This window comes from Channa argus, chromosome 8, assembly GCF_033026475.1.
Source record: "Channa argus isolate prfri chromosome 8, Channa argus male v1.0, whole genome shotgun sequence".
NCBI lineage: Eukaryota > Metazoa > Chordata > Actinopteri > Anabantiformes > Channidae > Channa > Channa argus.
This window is the reverse complement of record NC_090204.1, coordinates 21,253,457-21,274,736: the sequence shown is the minus strand read 5'-3', so window position 1 is coordinate 21,274,736 and position 21,280 is coordinate 21,253,457. Positions and strand designations below refer to the sequence as shown.

Here is a 21,280-nt window from a genome sequence, read left to right as displayed (position 1 = left end):
GTGACTGGTGGTTCATTTGTTGTGATTGTGGAGGGAGTTTCAGAAGTTATGAATGTTTCTTCAGTTGAATTGGTGGTGACGGGTGGTTTATTTGTTGTGATTGTGGAAGGAGTTTCAGAAGTTATGAATGTTTCTTCTATTGAATTCGTGGTGATTGGTGGTTCTTTTGTTGTGATTGCAGAAGGTGTTTCTGAAGTTCTGGATGTTTCTTCAGTTGATTTGGTGATTACTGGTGGTTCATTTGTTGTTATGGTGGAGGGAGTTTCAGAAGTTCTGGAACTTTCTTCAGTTGAATTGGTGGTGATTGGTGGTTCATTTGTTGCAATTGTGGAAGGTGTTTCAGAGGTTCTGGAACTTTCTTCAATTGAATTGGTGGTGACTGGTGGTTCATTTGTTGTGATTGTGGAGGGAGTTTCTGAAGTTCTCGAACTTTCTTCAGTTGAATTGGTGGTGATTTTTGGTTCATTTGTTGTGATTGTGGAAAGAGTTTCAGAAGTTCTGAAAGTTTCTCCAGTTGAATTGGTGGTGACTGGTGGATCATTTGTTGTTATGGTGGAGGGAGTTTCAGAAGTTCTGGAACTTTCTTCAGTTGAATTGGTGGTGACTGGTGGTTTATTGGTTGTGATAGTGAAAGGAGTTTCAGAAGTTTTGGAATTTTCTTCAGTTGAATTGGTGGTGATTGGTGGTTCATTGGTTGTGATAGTGAAAGGAGTTTCAGAAGTTCTGGATTTTTCTTCAGTTGATTTGGTGGTGACTGGTGGTTCATTTGTTGTTATGGTTGAGGGAGTTTCAGAAGTTCTGGAACTTTCTTCAGTTGAATTGGTGGTGATTGGTGGTTCATTTGTTGTGATTGTGTATGGTGTTTCAGAAGTTCTGGATGTTTCTTCAGTTGAATTGGTGGTGACTGGTGGTTCATTTGTTGTGATTGTGGAGGGAGTTTCAGAAGTTATGAATGTTTCTTCAGTTGAATTGGTGGTGACTGGTGGTTTATTTGTTGTGATTGTGGAAGGAGTTTCAGAAGTTATGAATGTTTCTTCTATTGAATTCGTGGTGATTGGTGGTTCTTTTGTTGTGATTGCAGAAGGTGTTTCTGAAGTTCTGGATGTTTCTTCAGTTGATTTGGTGATTGCTGGTGGTTCATTTGTTTTTGTTGTGGAGGGAGTTTCAGAAGTTCTGGAACTTTCTTCTGTTGAATTGGTGGTGACTGGTGTTTCATTTGTTGTGATTGTGGAAGGATTTTTAATAGTTATGAATGTTTCTTCGATTGAATTGGTGGTGATTGGTGGTTCATTTGTTGTGATTGTGGAAGGTGTTTCAGAAGTTCTGGATGTTTCTTTAGTTGAATTGGTGGTGACTGGTGGTTCATTAGTTGTGATTGTGGAAGGTGTTTCAGAAGTTCTGGATGTTTCTTTAGTTGAATTGGTGGTGACTGGTGGTTCTTTTATTGTTGTTGTGGAGGGAGTTTCAGAAGTTCTGGAATTTTCTTTAGTTGAATTAGTGGTGATTGGTTGTTCATTTGTTGTGATTTTAGAAGGAGTTTCAGAAGTTCTGAATGTTTCTTCTGTTGAATTTGTGGTGACTGGTGGTTCATTTGTTGTGATGGCAGAGGGAGTTTTAAATGTGAATGCTGCCTCGGTTGAAATGGTGATGGTTGAATCTTCATTTGTGTAGGTAGAACTTTTCACAGTGGTGTTTTGTGGTTCAGTTGGTGCGGTGGCTGATAGAGTTTCGGGTGTGGTAGTAGATGTTATTTCACTGAAATTGGAGCTCGCTTTTCTTTGAATTGTTGAGGATAAAGCTTCAATTGTACTCGTTACTGTTATCTCAGTGAAAGTTGTGGTGCCATGTAGTTGAGTTGTGTCGGTGATGGATGTTGTCTCATTTATAGTAGTGGTTGTTTCTAATTGAATTCCTATGGTATATGGAGCTTCAGCTGCCGTGGTGAACATCTCAGTTGAATTGGTGGTGGCTGGTGGTTGAGGTATTGGGGTGGTGGATGGGGGTTCTGATACAATGCTGATGCTTGGTGGTTCATTTGTTGTGATGGTAATTGGAGTTTCAGAAGTTGTGGATGTTCCTTCAGTTAAATCTGTTTTTGCTGCTTGATTTGTTGTGGTGGATGGAGCTTCAGTGGTCGTGATGAAAGCAGTCTCAGTTGAAGTTGTCGTAGATGTTTGTTCAGTTGGTTTGGTAGAGGGAGCATCAGATGTTATGGTGGTGGTTGGTGGTTCAATTGTTGTGATGATGGAGGGAGTTTCAGAAGTTCTAAATGTAGCCTCGGTTGACATGGTGATGGTTGGATCTTCATTTTTGGTGGTGGAAGTAGTCTCAGTTGAATTTGAGGTTATTGGTGATTCAGTTGTTGCATGGGTATAGGATGGAGCTTCAGTTGTAGCAGTCAATGTCATCTCAGTTGAAATTGTGGTTGCATGTGGTTGAGTTGTTTTGGTGGTGGATGTTGTCTCAGTTAAAGTGGTGGTTGTTTCTAGTTGAATTCCTGTGGTAGATGGAGCTTCAGCTGCCTTAGTAAAAGTCTCAGTTGAATTGGTGCTGGCTGGTGGTTGAGGTTTTGCGGAGGTGGATGAAGCTTCCGGTGTGATGCTGATGTTTTGGGGTTCCTTTGTTGTGATGGTAGAATTTGCAAATGTTTCTTCGGGTAAATCTGTTGTTGCTGGTTGATTTGTTGTGGTGGATGGAGCTTCAGTTTTGGTGGTGGGCGTAGTTTTAGTTGAAATGGTGCTGCTTGGTGGTTCATTTGTTGTAATTGTGGTTTCAAAGGTTGTGACTGTAGGCTGGGGTGAAATGTTGATGGTTCGATTTTCTGTCGTGGGTGGCCCTGTTGTTGTTGTCGAAGTAGTATTGATTTTTGTGGGTGGGGATTCCTGTGTTGTTGTGGGGTACGTTACCCCAGTTGTTGTTTTTGTAGTAGCAGCAGTGGTGGTGGGTGGTGATGTCTCTGTTGTTGTGGGGTACGTTGTCTCAAATGTTGTTGTTGTTGTTGTAGCAGCAGTGGTGGTGGTGGGTAGTGATGTCTCTGTTGTTGTGGGGTACGTTGCCCCAGTTGTAGTTGTTGTATCAACTGTGGTGGTGGTGGGTGGTGATGTCTCTGTTGTCATGAGGTATGTTGCCTCAGTTGTTGTAGCAGCAGTGGTGGTGGGTGGTGATGTCTCTGTTGTTGTGGGGTACGTTGACCCAGTTGTTGTTGTTGTAGTAGCGATGGTGGTGGGTGGTGACGTCTCTGTTGTCGTGGGGTATGTTGCCCCAGTTGTTGTTTTTGTTGTTGTAGCAGCAGTGGTGGTGGTGGGTGGTGATGTCTGTGTTGTCGTGGGGTACGTTGCCCCTTTTGTTGTTGTTGTAGTAGCGGTGGTGGTGGGTGGTGACGTCTCTGTTGTTGTGGGGTACATTGCCCCTGTTGTTGTTGTTGCTGTTGTTGTAGCAGCAGTGGTGGTGGAGGTGGGTGGAGATGTCTCTGTTGTCGTGGGGGACGTTGCCTCAGTTGTAGTTGTTGCTGTAGCAGCAGTGGTGGTGGGTGGTGACGTCTCTGTTGTCGTGGGGGACGTTGTCTCAGTTGTTGTAGCAGCATTGGTGGTGGTGGGTGGTGATGTCTCTGTTGTCGTGGGGGACATTGCCTCAGTTGTTGTTGTTGTTGTTGTTGTTGTTGTAGCAGCAGTGGTGGTGGTGGGTGGAGACGTCTCTGTTGTTGTGGGGTACGTTGTCTCAGTTGTAGTTGTTGTTGTTGCAGCGGTGGTGGTGGGTGGAGACGTCTCTGTTGTTTTGGGGTACGTTGTCTCAGTTGTAGTTGTTGTTGTTGCAGCGGTGGTGGTGGGTGGAGACGTCTCTGTTGTCGTGGGGTACGTTGTTGAAGGGCTGGACGTTGCCCCAGTTGAAGCAGTGGTCATCAGTTGTGGTTGAGAAACCAGTCGAATGCTTTTTACTGTGACGGTGTCGACTGTTACATTTAGTTTCAGTTCACCAAAAAACTAAATGGAGAGCAAACTAAATATTAGATCATTTTTACTCCAAGTTCATTTTTGCTTTACTTTTCACAATATGTCAAAAAGAAATTTTGTAAAAAATGTTTTTCATTTCCCTTAAAATTATAAAGTTATTAGACAAGGCAGGGTTCAAAACATGATCTGTCATTTGATTTGTGAGTCACCAAGCCATAGTGTGATAACTGTGAGTGGAGGGTGAAGTGTATTGGATTAAGCAAGAAAAACACTGGTTCTCTTTGATGAGTCATCTCAGTCAGTGGCTGCGACGCCCTATGGACACAACACTGGCAGCCAGTTTGTCAAGAAGTAAGCTGATCTTCACCACTTACAGATGCACATTAGGACTGAGACAAGAATAGAAATAAAAAGCTACACCTCTTTTTACACCGTTCCATCACTTTGCCCACACCCTAAGTGTTTTTGTGCATGTGTTATTGTTAATGTTAGCTACATAAACTAAGTTGTATATTCTGTTTCACATACCTTTTTAACAAGCTCAATAATGGTTCCATTGCTGATCTCTGCTGAGGAATCTAGTTTCATCTGTAGATGTGTCAGTGGTACAAAGCCTGGAGGAAACAGTAAAACATTACACATGGAAATTAAATTCATTGTTCAAAAGTTGCATTTTATTTCAGAAAGAATCAACATTGGCTACATTCAACATCACAAATGTGGCAGAATAAGAAAACAAGGCCTGTATGAAAGAGAATGTGGAGGTGGATTTATTAGTTATTGATTAGGCTGATTAATGAATGATAATGATCATTCCATATGATTTATATTGCACCAATTCACAACAAAATCACCCCAAGTTACTTTAATATGTAAAGTCAAGACCAACACAAAACCTACATAGTTAATTGTAGAGAGGAAAATGCAGATATTGTTCGGCTTGGATGTCATGTGTCTTCTAAACGTTTGTCTGTCATTCATGTAATTCCTTCATCATAATGATAAGCTAGCAGTTATTATTTATTGCTACATATTGCACTGCCTCTGGTGATTCTGAAGGTCGGGTGATTGACTGCCAGTATAATACCTTAATATCTGCTTCTTATGAAGCACTTTGTTGAGTTGGCAACATTTTCTTGACACTGGATGCAGTTTCACGCAATTAGTGTTGATGCATTTATCTGTAAATTTGCAGACAAATGTTTCGGCAAACCTCTAATTTATTCTACTGCTACTATTATTACTTCTTTTGTTGTTGTTTTTTTATACCGACTTTTCCCACTATTTGTGCAATGCCTGTGATTTGTGTCACTTTTTTCCCTCAGAATCAAAGGGGCTGGTTTTACTCCCATAGACAGCTCTTTGGTTTTCATGTTAAATTATCTTTTTCTTTTTTTTTAACAGGCAAGACCCCAGACTGATAACCAAGGGTAGCTGTTTAGAATTATTTATTAAACTTTTTTTAAGAACAATGAATCTTAAACAACGTACCTGGGTAACAAACACCTATCTGTCCCATTTTTAAAATACTTTTCCTCACTTAAAATCAGTGTCATCTGTTACAATAGATGCCATGTTTTGTGTTGCTCTGTGTGAAAACGATCAAATAAAAGCTAAAATTCTGCCTTTTTGTCTCATATTCATTGTGTGATGTTAAATCAGGGTACAGCAAAAACAAATGAATTAGACTTTTCCTTCTAATACTTCGAAGGGGGACTGTATCAAAATCAACATTTAGATTTTTAATTTAGGACATTATAAAACCAACTGATGTATAAAAGCTTAAATGTTAGCTCCTCTAGAAATACATCCCAACTACTGTCTTAATACAAAAAGGTACAAAAAAGTACAAAATCATTTTTAAAAAAGTAATACAAATATCACAATAATAACAATAATATTTCAAATTTGTAATAAATATTTACTTTGTCCGCTGGATGCGCGAAAATGTCCTAGTAAAAATATCCAATAAAAGGTTCTTCTTTCCATGGTGAGCAGTGCTTCTTCTCTCTACTCCAGGTGAAGTGAGTGCACATAGCACTTAGTGTCTTTTTTTGCTCCTCCCTTGGCAACAAGGGCAGTGGTCGGTAGGTAGCTTACACGTAGACATTACAATCTAAACAACAAAGCACAATGCAACAAATTACAAGTTTATTGTTGGTTCATTTTCATGTTTCAAATAACTGTTATACTCTTAAACAACAATGTTGTGTGAACTGTGAGGCTGAACAGCACATTTCAGGCTTCATTACTATTATTCTCACACAATCAGTTGTTGATCATATAAAATGACTAAATGCTCATCATTGTTCTACATAACCCAAATTAAAATATTCAAATAGCTTTGTTTGACCAACAGTTGCCAGTCAGTTATCTGTCAGTAGTCTGATAGTTGAACGATAAGTAATTTTTCTTACTGGTTTCATTTCTGGGTGCCGTAAAAAGTGGTGTAACATTTTTCCTGTGCTCCCTTGAAATTTGATCCAGCTATGTGGGCATTGCTAAAATGTGTGCTTTATTGGATGACCTTACTATGGCTCACATTTTGATACTGAACAAAATTAGATTATGTATTAACCTTTCCTGTATTTAACTGATCAGAAAACATGCTATAACAGTGTTTAGGTGGTGGAGCCATGTGGTAAAGAGTAAACAATAATTAAATCACGAAATACTAAATTGTTGTAGAAACTGAACTGGGACTCTGACCAACCAGTTTTTGGCCATTGTGAAAAATTGTTAAATGTTCATTTTTGCATAAAAATGCTTCTTGATAAAGCTGGAATCATTGTAAAATAAGAAGGATCTTCTTTGTGTTAGACGTACATGCAGTTTGTGAAATTTAATAGTGAGAAAGTACACCATCACAAACAAAAAGAGTTTCCCCACTTAAATACCTTTTCACATGGTTGGCTCCTGTGAAAGGCAAACCAATACTGGAAACCCTCATCAAAGTTGTCCAACAGGATTGGACACTAATTTCTCTTCGTTTATTCTCATTGCTGTTGAAATGAGTTCAATGTGTACTATTATCTGTTAATAATTTATTTTTAATATTACTTTTATCATTACTAAAAACTTTATCGTGTTTGCTGTACTGTGGGGGCATATTTACTCTAGTTACTATAGTTATCAAACTTCCGACTAGGATCTCCGAGGTAGAACGTTTCTGTAATATGGTTCCTGCTCTTATTAGGTCTAAATATTGCTGTTTGACTTTTTCAGTGACATTGGAAATCAAATTCCCACACCAGAAAGAAGGCAGTCAATAAGCAGTCATTTAAAACATCATCAACACAATTAATGTTTGTGTGATTGATGAATGATGATTAGTGACTGCCTGACTTTAATGACAAACAGTTTTTCTCTGAATGGGCTTTGGGCAGGTTGGTTCTCCTCTTCAGTCTCTCCTATCAGTCCAGCAGTCAGCAGTACCGTCTCTGCACCATTCAGCTACAACATAAAAACTACCGGGTGGCTTTAAATATAAAAATGTAATTTTTAAGAAAATATTATGAAGTAATAAATGCTGATTTATTATTGTGGGTTAACCACCTGTCAGCACATACAGAGCTCCACCTTTAAACCTAATCAGAAAGGCTTGAAATTAATTGGTTCCTTGGTGAAAACTCATACTGTAGTGTATTAAGTAAAATCTAGATAATTTACTGCTTGTCAAGGAGAAGACAGATCCGGTTCAAAATACTCCAGTACTTTTTTAAACTACTTGATAGAAGGAAAACAAAAATGACTTTTACTCAGAACATGAGAGATGCGATAGGTTTGCTCTAAATTCTTTTTTGGTTAAGTTACTGTATGTTGACAAAGTACCTCTGCCAGACATTGATGGAGAGAGAAGGACGATAAGCTGAAGTGCACCATAAGTCTTGACAATGACAACACTTCCAATAACTGTGATCTTTTGGTTTGGGCTCTGATATGTTTGGGTCATTTCGGTAAATAAAAAACCTTTGCTGTTTTATTTCTAGCTCCAGTTCACATACTAAACAAGAGACTGCGATCAGTGAGTGATCATGCTTTTATTACTAATATGAACATGTGTTCTTACCCATGCTACTCACTGAGCCCACAGGTTTACTTCATGTGTTCTGTCAGTCATCCTGCCAGTGTTAGATCCAACAGTTTAATCATTCTAATGTTTGCTGAAAGTGAACATGTTTCTTAAAAATTTGCGTCAGTTTACTGCTTTCTAAAAATTTATTTCTATTGAAAATAATAATAATAATAACAATAATAATAATAAACTTTATTTCTTGATTTATAAAGAAATAAAGTGTATTTATGACTTTATTTATAACAACATATACATATTCAAACATCTCAAGGTGATGTACTGTACATGAGTAACAAGCAAAAAACAATGTTCACCAAACAACAAAACTTACAATAATAAAATTCAAGACAATAAATAAGTTTTGACTTAGACCGGATGAGTAGAGAGAGAACATAGAGATTCAGCAGCTCTGCCAAGCCATTTAATATATTGTACGTAATAGAAGCACTTTAAAATCACCTCTAATCTTTACAGGAAGAGAGGGTGTAATATGATTAAACTTCCTTGTAACGGTAAGAATCCTACCCACAGTGTTCTGGACCGTAGTAAACTTGACAGCAGTGCATTGCACTAATGCCACCTAAATATTACAAGCATGAATCAATGTCTCTGTGTCAGTAAAGGACAAGAAAGATCTAATTTTGCATCTAGATCTAATTTTTCTAATTTTTTTTGAACATTTGTTCCGTATCTGTATCCAAACTGACCACTTGAGGGCAGCACAAGATAAGACAGGATAACTTTTGTTGCTATTAGCCCAGGAACATTGTAGAAATACAAACCGAACAGATAAAGGACACCAGGTAAATGAATACACTCAATTTTAACAGTATTGCACAACGGTGGAGTCTGTTTCCTTCAGGCAGTTTCCCCCCACACTCCAGACATGCTTCATTGGTTAATAGGAGTTATTCTGTCTTTATATGTCGCTCTGTTTTCATCCACCCATCCTCACTGAACAGGAGAGGCAGTTACATGGATTATTTTCATGGAATATTTTATCAGCACTTAAACCTGTAACATTTAGAGATACTGATTTCACACTTCATACATGCTAATGGAATGTATTTTAATTAAATACTTATAACTGCGTAGTATAAACCTAATTATGACCTGTGTAGTACATGTACTATAATAATTACTTTGAAAGGAACCTTAACAAAAAAGTAAAAATACTAAAAATAAATTAGTAATACTATACTCTGAACTCATGCCAGCAGTAAGAGAAAAAGGGAGAATCCAGTGTCCGTAATAAAAATCCTGTTGGGCAACATTATTGAGGGTTTCCAGTAATTGTTTGTCTTTCACAAGAGCCAACCATGTGTAAAGGTATTTTAGGTGGTGAAAACTTTTAGTTTTATAAATATTGCAGACAGATTACTGTTAAAGATTTACAAGAGGGAAGAAGAAATATTGGGTCATTCTATGGCAGGTGGTGAAAGCGTCTGCAGAGGACTTGTTGCTCCCAACCTGCTTGAAAAGTCCCCCCTCAGGTCCCACTAGTTGTGTGAAATCTGAAATTACACTTACACAGGCTTATTATTAATATTAGTATATTTACTACTACACCATCTCAACAGCTCATGCAGCAGCCTTCACCATTGGATGTTGAATAAATGTATGTGCATTCATGTATCTGTTAAGACCTTCTGTCACCTGGGGGTTTGCAGGTTTACCTAGCAAAAGCTAAAGCAGTCTAAACCGTCCTGTAATAAAGCTCCTTCATAAGGTTTAGCTGTCTATCTCCACCAGTCAGTATACTGACGTCATTTGGTCATATTAGCTTTGGCTTGGCCTAACTGCTACCTTACAAACTGGTGTCCTTGTTAATATATAATTGAACATAATTTTAAACTGTTCTGATAACTTTGAATAAAATATCAGATGTTTTTAAGGTGACTACATTAATTGAAACAAAAAAGCTGCTGTTAATAGCACTAACAACACACAAATATAACAATCCTCTATTGTGTAGACGATTCATATCACTGCGGGCAGTTAAAATGCTTTTAAAATGATATTTGGTGTATTTTTAGGCCAACAATGTTGTAAACAAGCTTACAAAAGACAAGTCTTCAGCTGCTCTTCTCTGTGGTGACATTAGCAACAGGTGAAGCTGCTGCACAGGTGAAGCCGATCCATGATGATTGTCTAGTGATGTGATTTGCTGTGCCGAGGAAATATTTTACAAAGTGCGCGTGAGGCTTGTTGACGGGGGCCTGGTGGATCAGTGGTAGGCCCAACTCAGCCACCAAGGGTCATCTTGCTGCCGATCCCGACCCCAGGTAAAATGGGAAGGTTGCGGCAGGAAGGGCATCCAGTGTAAAAACTCATGCCAAATCAAAGGAGGTACAAGCCAAAACCCGTTGATCTTTTTGATTGAAACTTGTTTCGATGATGTATGCTATGATGTCTGAAGCCTCAGTGGCGGGACGCACCACGTGACACGTGATATGGCAAACGGCTTACAACTGTTGAAAAATAGTTATTTTTTTAACAAAAATGAATATAAGTGTTTCCCCTAGTTACCAAAGTAGATTCACTATTCTCACCCCCTATTTTATTATTTCCACTTCCCCTTGTGACCAATTCAATTTCAAAAAGTTAAGCTTCAGATGATGAAAAGCTTCAGTCCTTCATGAAGCTTCATGTCGCCATCACTAGGATCGTCTGATTGGCTGGTTCTTTTTGCTTACAGTGATTAGGCTGGTTGAACTTACAGTTAGAGTTAGCCAATCAGAGGTGGAGTAGGGGCGGGTCATACAAGATGCGGCTGGGGTTCTGCCTCTATAGTTGATGCAGGATGGGAATGGTCTGCAGGGCGCCCGGGTTCAACACCTGACGTAATGGGGTTCTGCCTATAGGCTTAGTTGTTGCTGTAGTTGTGAATCAGGTCTGCTGTGTTCATACTCTTTGTTCTATAAAATCTTAGATTTTATCCTATATTTTACACCCTTAGACCATTACAAATGATGAGGGTCTGTAAGGATGGATTTTGCTTTAAACAGACAATTTATTTTCACCTACAATTTAAATTCTGGGTAAAAAATAACCTCCATAATTACATCCCCTTACATTAAAATGGCATGTAAGGAGATACAAACTTAACATTAACCTTAAAATAATAAGAACATAGTACATTTAGCTAATACAAATGTTCTTTCATCATCAGAAAAATGATCTGGGAGTGTATAAAAACATTAGAGTAAAATAATGAAAATAATTAGGCCAAAAGCTTGCATTCCCATTGATTAAATAATGAACAATTTACTTTAATTTCTGATGAAGTAACGTTTGTATTAGCTCGATATGCATCAAACATTATTTGGATAAGAAAGTATTTTAAAATATGTTTTACTTGTTTGTCATTGTAATATAAGGTTACTGAAAGATGCAACATCAAAATCAATGCAAAACAAGGTAGCAATCTAATCTTTACTGTTACTTGCCGCAGCATGGTGGTGGAGTGGTTAGTGCTGCTGCCTCCCAGCTAGAAGGACCCCATCCTGAGATAGACTGGAGACCTGTCCAGGTTATATCCCACCTCTGGCCCTATGACAGCTGGGATAGTCTCCAGCCCGTGCGACCCTGAACAGGATAAGCGAGTTCTTTTGGCTACTGTAGATCAGATACAATATAATTATGCCAATATACTTCACATACACATTTGTTTACAACATAAAGAAAAGTGAATGGCCTTCTTCTACAAAATTTCTACAAAATTTGACATCCATATCTTTAATAAACCATAGAATAACTATAAACTATAGAATTTAGTTCTATAATCATTTACACAATGTATACATTTTCACAAATTACATTTTTCATGGTACAGAATAGCTGAATGTTTCAAATGCTACACGTTAAATGGAATTGTTATTTAATAATAATGATTTATATATATAAAAATTTTAAAGCACAACTTACATGTTTATCAAACTGTAAATGCTTTCAAATCAATGGTAAATATGTTTATTTTAGAACGGATTCATTAGGGACACAAGGGATGAGCGCTTCAGATATATACGGGCTTCTAAAGTCTACAAAGCTTAAAGATATAGTTTAAACAAAGTGCTAATCTTGAATTTTACACCTGATGTTAAATCTATGCAAAACTAGAAAATACCAAGGTTTGACAGTGCAAAAATTGCCACATAGACTTGAAGTGAAAGTGACTTTGGCTGAAATTTTAGTAACGAGGCTTTGAACATAAAAACAATACAAATAACATCACAACAGTAACAGTTTGAAAATAAATATATAAGTATTTTGCAGGTGAAAAAATACACTTGCTGTACAGATCTGCTGCAAGAAAATAAGTGGTAAGACCCATATTTCCCAGGTTCAGGTTTATCCTGCTTAAAGTTGCAGTGTGCAACATTTCTTACACATTTTTAATAGACATTTGCTGCATAACCTAATGTGAAGAGAAGCCTTCAGTGACACAAACTCATTAAAGAATAAGGCTCACCCTACTGACCAATCAGAGAAGAGCAACAATTTCTGCCATGTTCTGCCTAACATGTGAAGTAGAGCTGTTTTAGTGCAGGGACAGGGAGAGCTGGCCAGAGCAGAGCGGAACGATTCCGGTCTCACATTACTGACAGCTTGAGTTGCACACTGCAGCTTTAAATATGCTACATATGTCCACAATAACAGAAAAATATAAGTTTACCGAGTAGAATATATCCACATAAAATAAACACAGAACGTACACACATATACCTGCCCAGTGTCTTAGACATCCTCAGACATACTGCAGCATTTCAACATGTTTTATACCACAACACCCTCCACCCAACAAACAAAATGTGTTTTCATATAAACCGGGAAACATTTAATAATTCTCGTGACTTCATTTTCCCAGTAATTCTTTTTACAAATGATTCACTTCCCTAATGTGGGTACGTTAGTGATACAGTTGGTATGAGGCACTCACCAAGGTTATTCTTGTGTTTAGTCTCAAACATTTTCTCAATTATGTATAATGGGAGGGAGGAGTGAAGAAGAAACATAGTTCAGCAGTTACCTGGTGACTGGGCTTGTTTGCCTAACAGCCACTTCTCCAGTTACCGAACAAGGGAATTTATGAAACCTATAAAAACTCAGATTGGGATCAAATTGTTTGACCTGAGCTTCCTGTTTTACTGTGCAATAATTTGACACTTAAACCAAACACACATTTTCACTATTATGTGTAAGGCTGTTAATAAAAATGACAGAATAATAGGAAAGTGGCAGAAAGGGGAGTGTAGTCTAAAAGGCGTCAAAAACACATTTTGTTGTAGTACCTGGAGTGTAATCTTAGTACTTCTGCTGATTTGGAGATAGGTTGTAGATCGCCACTGCACAGTTGAGTGACATTTTGTCAATTTGAGAGCAGTCCACAAAAAAAAAAAAAATAAATAAAAGAAATAAAAAATGTGGGTGAAGTATCTGTCTAAACTACTAGCACAACCTGAAACCACTGATGTTTCCATCAACATGAAACTTCTATGGGGAAACTCCAACGATCTGATATTTTTGCACGGTGAGAGAAAACGCTGTTCCATTTAGGAGCTGGTCTTTAAAAAACTAGATGGAGAGAAAATGCAGAGAATAAACATCAGATGATCTTTCTCACCACACCCCTTTTGTCATTAATAATGATGGCTAAATAAAGTCATTTTTTTTACATACCGTTGTAACAAGATCAATTATTGTTGCGTTGTTCAACTGTCCAAAGGACATGAGCTTCATCTGTAGATGCGCCAGTGATGTCAAGCCTGTAGGGACTAATAATAAATTATCATCCAGTGATTATTTCAAGTATGAAGAAAAGTAATTATATGGCAATGATAAAACACTCCCTGTAGTTCCAGTTGTTCTAAAAGTTTGTATAAAGTTGTTAAATAAAATATACAAGTTAAATAGTTATTGCAACAAGGTATAGAAAATATTTCTAAAATCATGCACACAACGTACACATATTTTCACATAATTAATTTTTGATCTTGCAGAATAGCTCATCTGAATACTTACAATTCTACTTTTACATGATGTGTGCATACCTCCATTTTCCAGGTGCATCTCACCCTGCTCCCTACTTTTACTATCCCAATTAAAAATTTTAAAATCCCAATTTTATCTGCAAACATCATAACCCATGAAAACTCTGACCACTTCCATCATCCTGTTTATCATCATTGCAAACAGGTTGGGGCCTTAGATATTTCTCCACCACTCCTGACTTCCTCATCCACACAACTCTTTTCTCGGCTCTCGGTGATACACTTTTTCTAAATCCACAAATACACAAATTTACTCGTTCTGGCATTGCCTGTACTTCTCCGCCAGCACTCCTAAAGCTAATAGTGCATCTGTGGTGCACTTTCTAATCATAAAGCCGTATTGCTGCCCAGCTTCCCCTACTCCTTCTCACTGCTTCATGGTGTGGCTGATCACATTAATGCCTCTGTAGTTGCTGCAGCTGTGAGCATGTCCCTTACTCTTGAAAATTAAAACCAGTATACTTCTTCTCCTCTCCTCAGGCATGCTTTTTCTTTGCAATATGTTGTTAAACAATATGATATGATATGAGCTTAATTTATACCACAGTAGGACGGTATATTTATTTTATTTACCTTTAGTTGCTGCACTTGTGGTAGTTGTTGCTAATGTTGTTGTTGGTGCTGCACTTGTAGTAGTTGTTGTTACTGTTGTTGTCGGTGCTGCACTTGTGGTAGCTGTTGCTAATGTTGTTGTCGGTGCTGCACTTGTAGTAGTTGATGCTACTGTTGTTGGTGCTGCACTTGTGGTAGCTGTAAATGTCGTGGAAGTTGTGGTATCTGTTGTTGATGGTGCAGTTGTGCCACTTGTAGTTGTGGCAGATGATGTGGAAGTTGTGGAATCTGTTGGTGGTGGTGCAGTTGTAGTGGTTGTAATTTTGGTAGTTGGTGCAGACGTGGTATCTGTTGCTGGCACAGTTGTAGCAGATGATGAGGAAGTTGGGGTATCTGTTGTTAATTGCGCCTCTGTGGCAGATGATGTGGAAGTTGGGGTATCTGTTGTTGATGGTGGTGTTGTGGCAGATGATGAGAAAGTCGTGGTATCTGTAGTTAAAGGTGCTGTTGTGGTAGTTGAAATTGTGGCAGATGATGAGGAAGTTGGGGTATCTGTTGTTAATTGCCCCTCTGTGGTAGATGATGAAGTTGTCGTATCGGTTGTTGAAGGTGCAGTTGTGCTAGTTGTAATTGTGGCAGATGATGAGGAAGTTGTGGTATCTGTTGTTAATGGTGCCTCTGTGGCAGATGATGAGGAAGTTGTGGTATCTGTAGTTGGTGGTGCACTTGTGGTAGTTGGTGCCACTGCTGTCGTTGATCCTGCAGTTAAAGTAGATGGCATAGATGTGGTAGCTGTAAATGTCGTGGAAGTTGTGGTATCTGTTGTTGATGGTGCAGTTGTTGTGGTTGTAATTGTGGTAGATGGTACAGATGTGGTATCTGTTGCTGGTACAGTTGTGATACTTGTAGTTGTGGTAGATGATGAGGACGTTGTGGTATCTGTTGTTGATGGCACCGTTGTAGCAGATGATGAGGAAGATGTGGTATCGGTTGTTGATGGTGCATTTGTGGTAGATGATGTGGAAGTTGTTGTATCGTTTGTTAAACGTGCAGTTGTGCTAGTTGTAGTTGTTGCAGATGATGTGGAAGTTGTGGTATCTGCTGTTAATGGTGCAGTTGTGGTAGATGATGTGGAAGTTGGGGTATCTGTTGTTAAAGGTGCAGTTATGGTAGATGATGTGGAAGTTGTGGTATCTGTTGTTAAAGGTGCAGTTGTGGTAGATGATGTGGAAGTTGTGGTATCTGTTGTTAAAGGTGCAGTTGTGGTAGTTGAAATTGTAGCAGATGATGAGGAAGTTGGGGTATCTGTTGTTAATTGCCCCTCTGTGGTAGATGATGAAGTTGTATCGGTTGTTGAAGGTGCAGTTGTGCTAGTTGTAATTGTGGCAGATGATGAGGAAGTTGGGGTATTTGTTGTTGATGGTGCTGTTGTGGCAGATGATGAGGAAGTTGTGGTATCTGTTGTTGATGGCACCGTTGTAGCAGATGATGAGGAAGATGTGGTATCGGTTGTTGATGGTGCATTTGTGGTAGATGATGTGGAAGTTGTTGTATCGTTTGTTAAACGTGCAGTTGTGCTAGTTGTAATTGTAGCAGATGATGAGGAAGTTGTGGTATCTGTTGGTGGTGGTGCACTTGTGGTAGTTGGTGCCACTGTTGTTGTTGATCCTGCAGTTAAAGTAGATGGCACAGATGTGGTAGCTGTTAATGTCGTAGAAGTTGTGGTATCTGTTGTTGATGGTGCAGTTGTGCTACTTGTAGTTGTGGCAGATGATGTGGAAGTTGTGGTATCTGTTGGTGGTGGTGCAGTTGTTGTGGTTGTAATTGTGGTAGATGGTACAGATGTGGTATCTGTTGCTGGTACAGTTGTGATACTTGTAGTTGTGGTAGGTGATGAGGACGTTGTGGTATCTGTTGTTGATGGCACCGTTGTAGCAGATGATGAGGAAGATGTGGTATCGGTTGTTGATGGTGCATTTGTGGTAGATGATGTGGAAGTTGTTGTATCGTTTGTTAAACGTGCAGTTGTGCTAGTTGTAGTTGTTGCAGATGATGTGGAAGTTGTGGTATCTGCTGTTAATGGTGCAGTTGTGGTAGATGATGTGGAAGTTGGGGTATCTGTTGTTAAAGGTGCAGTTATGGTAGATGATGTGGAAGTTGTGGTATCTGTTGTTAAAGGTGCAGTTGTGGTAGATGATGTGGAAGTTGTGGTATCTGTTGTTAAAGGTGCAGTTGTGGTAGTTGAAATTGTAGCAGATGATGAGGAAGTTGGGGTATCTGTTGTTAATTGCCCCTCTGTGGTAGATGATGAAGTTATATCGGTTGTTGAAGGTGCAGTTGTGCTAGTTGTAATTGTGGCAGATGATGAGGAAGTTGGGGTATTTGTTGTTGATGGTGCTGTTGTGGCAGATGATGAGGAAGTTGTGGTATCTGTTGTTGATGGCACCGTTGTAGCAGATGATGAGGAAGATGTGGTATCGGTTGTTGATGGTGCATTTGTGGTAGATGATGTGGAAGTTGTTGTATCGTTTGTTAAACGTGCAGTTGTGCTAGTTGTAATTGTAGCAGATGATGAGGAAGTTGTGGTATCTGTTGGTGGTGGTGCACTTGTGGTAGTTGGTGCCACTGTTGTTGTTGATCCTGCAGTTAAAGTAGATGGCACAGATGTGGTAGCTGTTAATGTCGTAGAAGTTGTGGTATCTGTTGTTGATGGTGCAGTTGTGCTACTTGTAGTTGTGGCAGATGATGTGGAAGTTGTGGTATCTGTTGGTGGTGGTGCAGTTGTTGTGGTTGTAATTGTGGTAGATGGTACAGATGTGGTATCTGTTGCTGGTACAGTTGTGATACTTGTAGTTGTGGTAGATGATGAGGACGTTGTGGTATCTGTTGTTGATGGCACCGTTGTAGCAGATGATGAGGAAGATGTGGTATCGGTTGTTGATGGTGCATTTGTGGTAGATGATGTGGAAGTTGTTGTATCGTTTGTTAAACGTGCAGTTGTGCTAGTTGTAGTTGTTGCAGATGATGTGGAAGTTGTGGTATCTGCTGTTAATGGTGCAGTTGTGGTAGATGATGTGGAAGTTGTGGTATCTGTTGTTAAAGGTGCAGTTGTGGTAGATGATGTGGAAGTTGTGGTATCTGTTGTTAAAGGTGCAGTTGTGGTAGTTGAAATTGTAGCAGATGATGAGGAAGTTGGGGTATCTGTTGTTAATTGCCCCTCTGTGGTAGATGATGAAGTTGTATCGGTTGTTGAAGGTGCAGTTGTGCTAGTTGTAATTGTGGCAGATGATGAGGAAGTTGGGGTATTTGTTGTTGATGGTGCTGTTGTGGCAGATGATGAGGAAGTTGTGGTATCTGTTGTTGATGGCACCGTTGTAGCAGATGATGAGGAAGATGTGGTATCGGTTGTTGATGGTGCATTTGTGGTAGATGATGTGGAAGTTGTTGTATCGTTTGTTAAACGTGCAGTTGTGCTAGTTGTAATTGTAGCAGATGATGAGGAAGTTGTGGTATCTGTTGGTGGTGGTGCACTTGTGGTAGTTGGTGCCACTGTTGTTGTTGATCCTGCAGTTAAAGTAGATGGCACAGATGTGGTAGCTGTTAATGTCGTAGAAGTTGTGGTATCTGTTGTTGATGGTGCAGTTGTGCTACTTGTAGTTGTGGCAGATGATGTGGAAGCTGTGGTATCTGTTGGTGGTGGTGCAGTTGTTGTGGTTGTAATTGTGGTAGATGGTGCAGATGTGGTATCTGTTGCTGGTACAGGTGTGATACTTGTAGTTGTTGCAGATGATGTGGAAGTTGTGGTATCTGTTGTTAATGGTGCAGTTGTGGTAGATGATGTGGAAGTTGGGGTATCTGTTGTTAAACGTGCAGTTGTGGTAGATGATGTGGAAGTTGTGGTATCTGTTGTTAAAGGTGCAGTTGTGGTAGTTGAAATTGTAGCAGATGATGAGGAAGTTGGGGTATCTGTTGTTAATTGCCCCTCTGTGGTAGATGATGAAGTTGTCGTATCGGTTGTTGAAGGTGCAGTTGTGCTAGTTGTAATTGTGGCAGATGATGAGGAAGTTGGGGTATTTGTTGTTGATGGTGCTGTTGTGGCAGATGATGAGGAAGTTGTGGTATCTGTTGTTGATGGCACCGTTGTAGCAGATGATGAGGAAGATGTGGTATCGGTTGTTGATGGTGCATTTGTGGTAGATGATGTGGAAGTTGTTGTATCGTTTGTTAAACGTGCAGTTGTGCTAGTTGTAATTGTAGCAGATGATGAGGAAGTTGTGGTATCTGTAGTTGGTGGTGCACTTGTGGTAGTTGGTGCCACTGCTGTTGTTGATCCTGCAGTTAAAGTAGATGGCACAGATGTGGTAGCTGTTAATGTCGTAGAAGTTGTGGTATCTGTTGTTGATGGTGCAGTTGTGCTACTTGTAGTTGTGGCAGATGATGTGGAAGCTGTGGTATCTGTTGGTGGTGGTGCAGTTGTTGTGGTTGTAATTGTGGTAGATGGTGCAGATGTGGTATCTGTTGCTGGTACAGGTGTGATACTTGTAGTTGTTGCAGATGATGTGGAAGTTGTGGTATCTGTTGTTAATGGTGCAGTTGTGGTAGATGATGTGGAAGTTGTGGTATCTGTTGTTAAAGGTGCAGTTGTGGTAGATGATGTGGAAGCTGTGGTATCTGTTGTTAAAGGTGCAGTTGTTGCAGATGATGTGGAAGTTGTGGTATCTGTTAGTGATGGCACAGTTGTGGCAGATGATGTGGAAGTTGTGGTATCTGTTGTTAATGGTACAGTTGTGGTAGATGATGTGGAAGCTGTGGTATCTGTTGTTAAAGGTGCAGTTGTGGTAGATGATGTGGAAGCTGTGGTATCTGTTGTTAAAGGTACAGTTGTGGTAGATGATGTGGAAGCTGTGGTATCTGTTGTTAAAGGTGCAGTTGTGGTAGATGATGTGGAAGCTGTGGTATCTGTTGTTAAAGGTGCAGTTGTGGTAGTTGAAATTGTAGCAGATGATGAGGAAGTTGTGGTATCTGTTGATGATGACACAGTTGCTGTAGTTGTGGTAGATGATGTGGAAGTTGTGGTATCTGTTAGTGATGGCACAGTTGTGGCAGATGATGTGGAAGTTGTGGTATCTGTTGTTGATGGTGCCTCTGTGGCAGATGATGAGGAAGTTGGGGTATCTGTTGGTGTTGCAGCTGTAGTAGCTGTAGTTGTTGCTGTAAGAACATTGCAAACAGCAAACCTTTATAGTTTATAACAGTACAATCTTGACTTTGAAACAGATTTCTGACAGAGGCAAACACATTGTGATTGCTGTTGTTGATTGCTTCACTGTTTTATTCATCATTTTATAATCATTTAATCATCATTTTTTTAATCATTTTATTTTTTTCATCACCTTCTTTAATTTGCAATTACTGATATTTATCAATACAGTATTTAATTATTTTTCACTGTAAATAAATCAAGTTTATATCTTTATTCTAGTAACCTTAAAATGTTTGTTACATATTTTACATATATTTATTACATGTATTAAAAACACGTTTACAATCTAACTATCTGCTTTTGCTTGCATTGATTTGTTTATTATACAACAATTGATAAGGCATCAACAGCAGACATTAAAAAGCATTAGTTTGTCCTGTATTACACAGATGATACCACATTTGTATATTATTTTGCCATTACAGCTCACTTTTCTCTACTGTCAAGAAGACAAATCATCAAACTAATTTATAAAGAAATATAAAATTAATATTTACATTGTCCATAGGATGCATGAAATAATCCAAGCAATAATATCCAACAAAGCATTTTCTTTTCCATGGTGAGTGGTGTTACTCCTCTCTGCTCAGCTACAAGTTTTTCTTTCTGTGATTGCATTCAGCTTTTAGAGTGTGAATTGCTCCTCCCTTGGCTGTAAGGGGAGACAGGTACAACTGGAAAAACCAGGTTTATTCATTATTGCCACACACATATTTACAAAATATAGCACAAAGTGAATCATGAAACATCATTGAAAATAATTCCAGTGTTACATAATTCTGATCATTAAAAAATATTGGATTATCATCAAATTCTATTGGACTCTGTTATTGGCAGGCTCAGTTAGTCATAACACATTTGGTCTTTAGTTATAACAATTTTTCTCTCTGTTGTTGTCTTACCAGTAAAATTACTACGTCCATAAATTATGGCATTATTAATTATTATTTATCTATCTAATATAGCTACATTACCATAGTCTTTTTTCCATGGACCAACTGTCCTTAACCCCAAATGGTGAATTTAATGTTATACAAATTTGAGAAATATGCAGATATGAAATACATTTACATTTGGAAAACATAGTACTCAGCCCCCTCCCAGCTGATCCATGTAGGTGTTTATGTAATATTCCCTGTGCTGAGCTTAAATTAATAAGATAATGGAATTTTGAATGAACCTGTCTTGTATCCCTTTGATCAGAAAATTGTATCGGGGGAGTGAATAAGTAGCAGAGAAAATCAGTTTACATGAAAATATTGCTGCTGAAGTCAAACACTGAAACCTGAATGTTTTAAGGAGCACAATTGGACCAATCCCACTGTAAAACAAAAAGGGTCTTATAGATATTAGAACTGTTTTCGGTGTTAGTTTATTCAATAGAATTTAT

The 21,280-nt window shown here is 38.8% G+C and overlaps 1 protein-coding gene across 1 annotated transcript; it reads right to left on the bottom strand.

Annotated features, from left to right (window-relative positions):
• Positions 1-247: 247 nt before the first annotated feature.
• On the bottom strand, positions 248-20,488 carry LOC137131888 (mucin-2-like). The gene is made up of 7 exons (XM_067513727.1): positions 20,388-20,488; positions 14,649-19,838; positions 13,705-13,799; positions 13,527-13,599; positions 4,479-4,564; positions 606-3,980; positions 248-529 (listed from the first exon to the last, which is right to left on the bottom strand). The coding sequence occupies exons 1-7, from the start codon at positions 20,449-20,451 to the stop codon at positions 248-250; spliced, it is 9,165 nt and encodes a 3,054-aa protein (XP_067369828.1). The 5' UTR covers positions 20,452-20,488.
• Between the last annotated feature and the right edge of the window lie 792 nt (positions 20,489-21,280).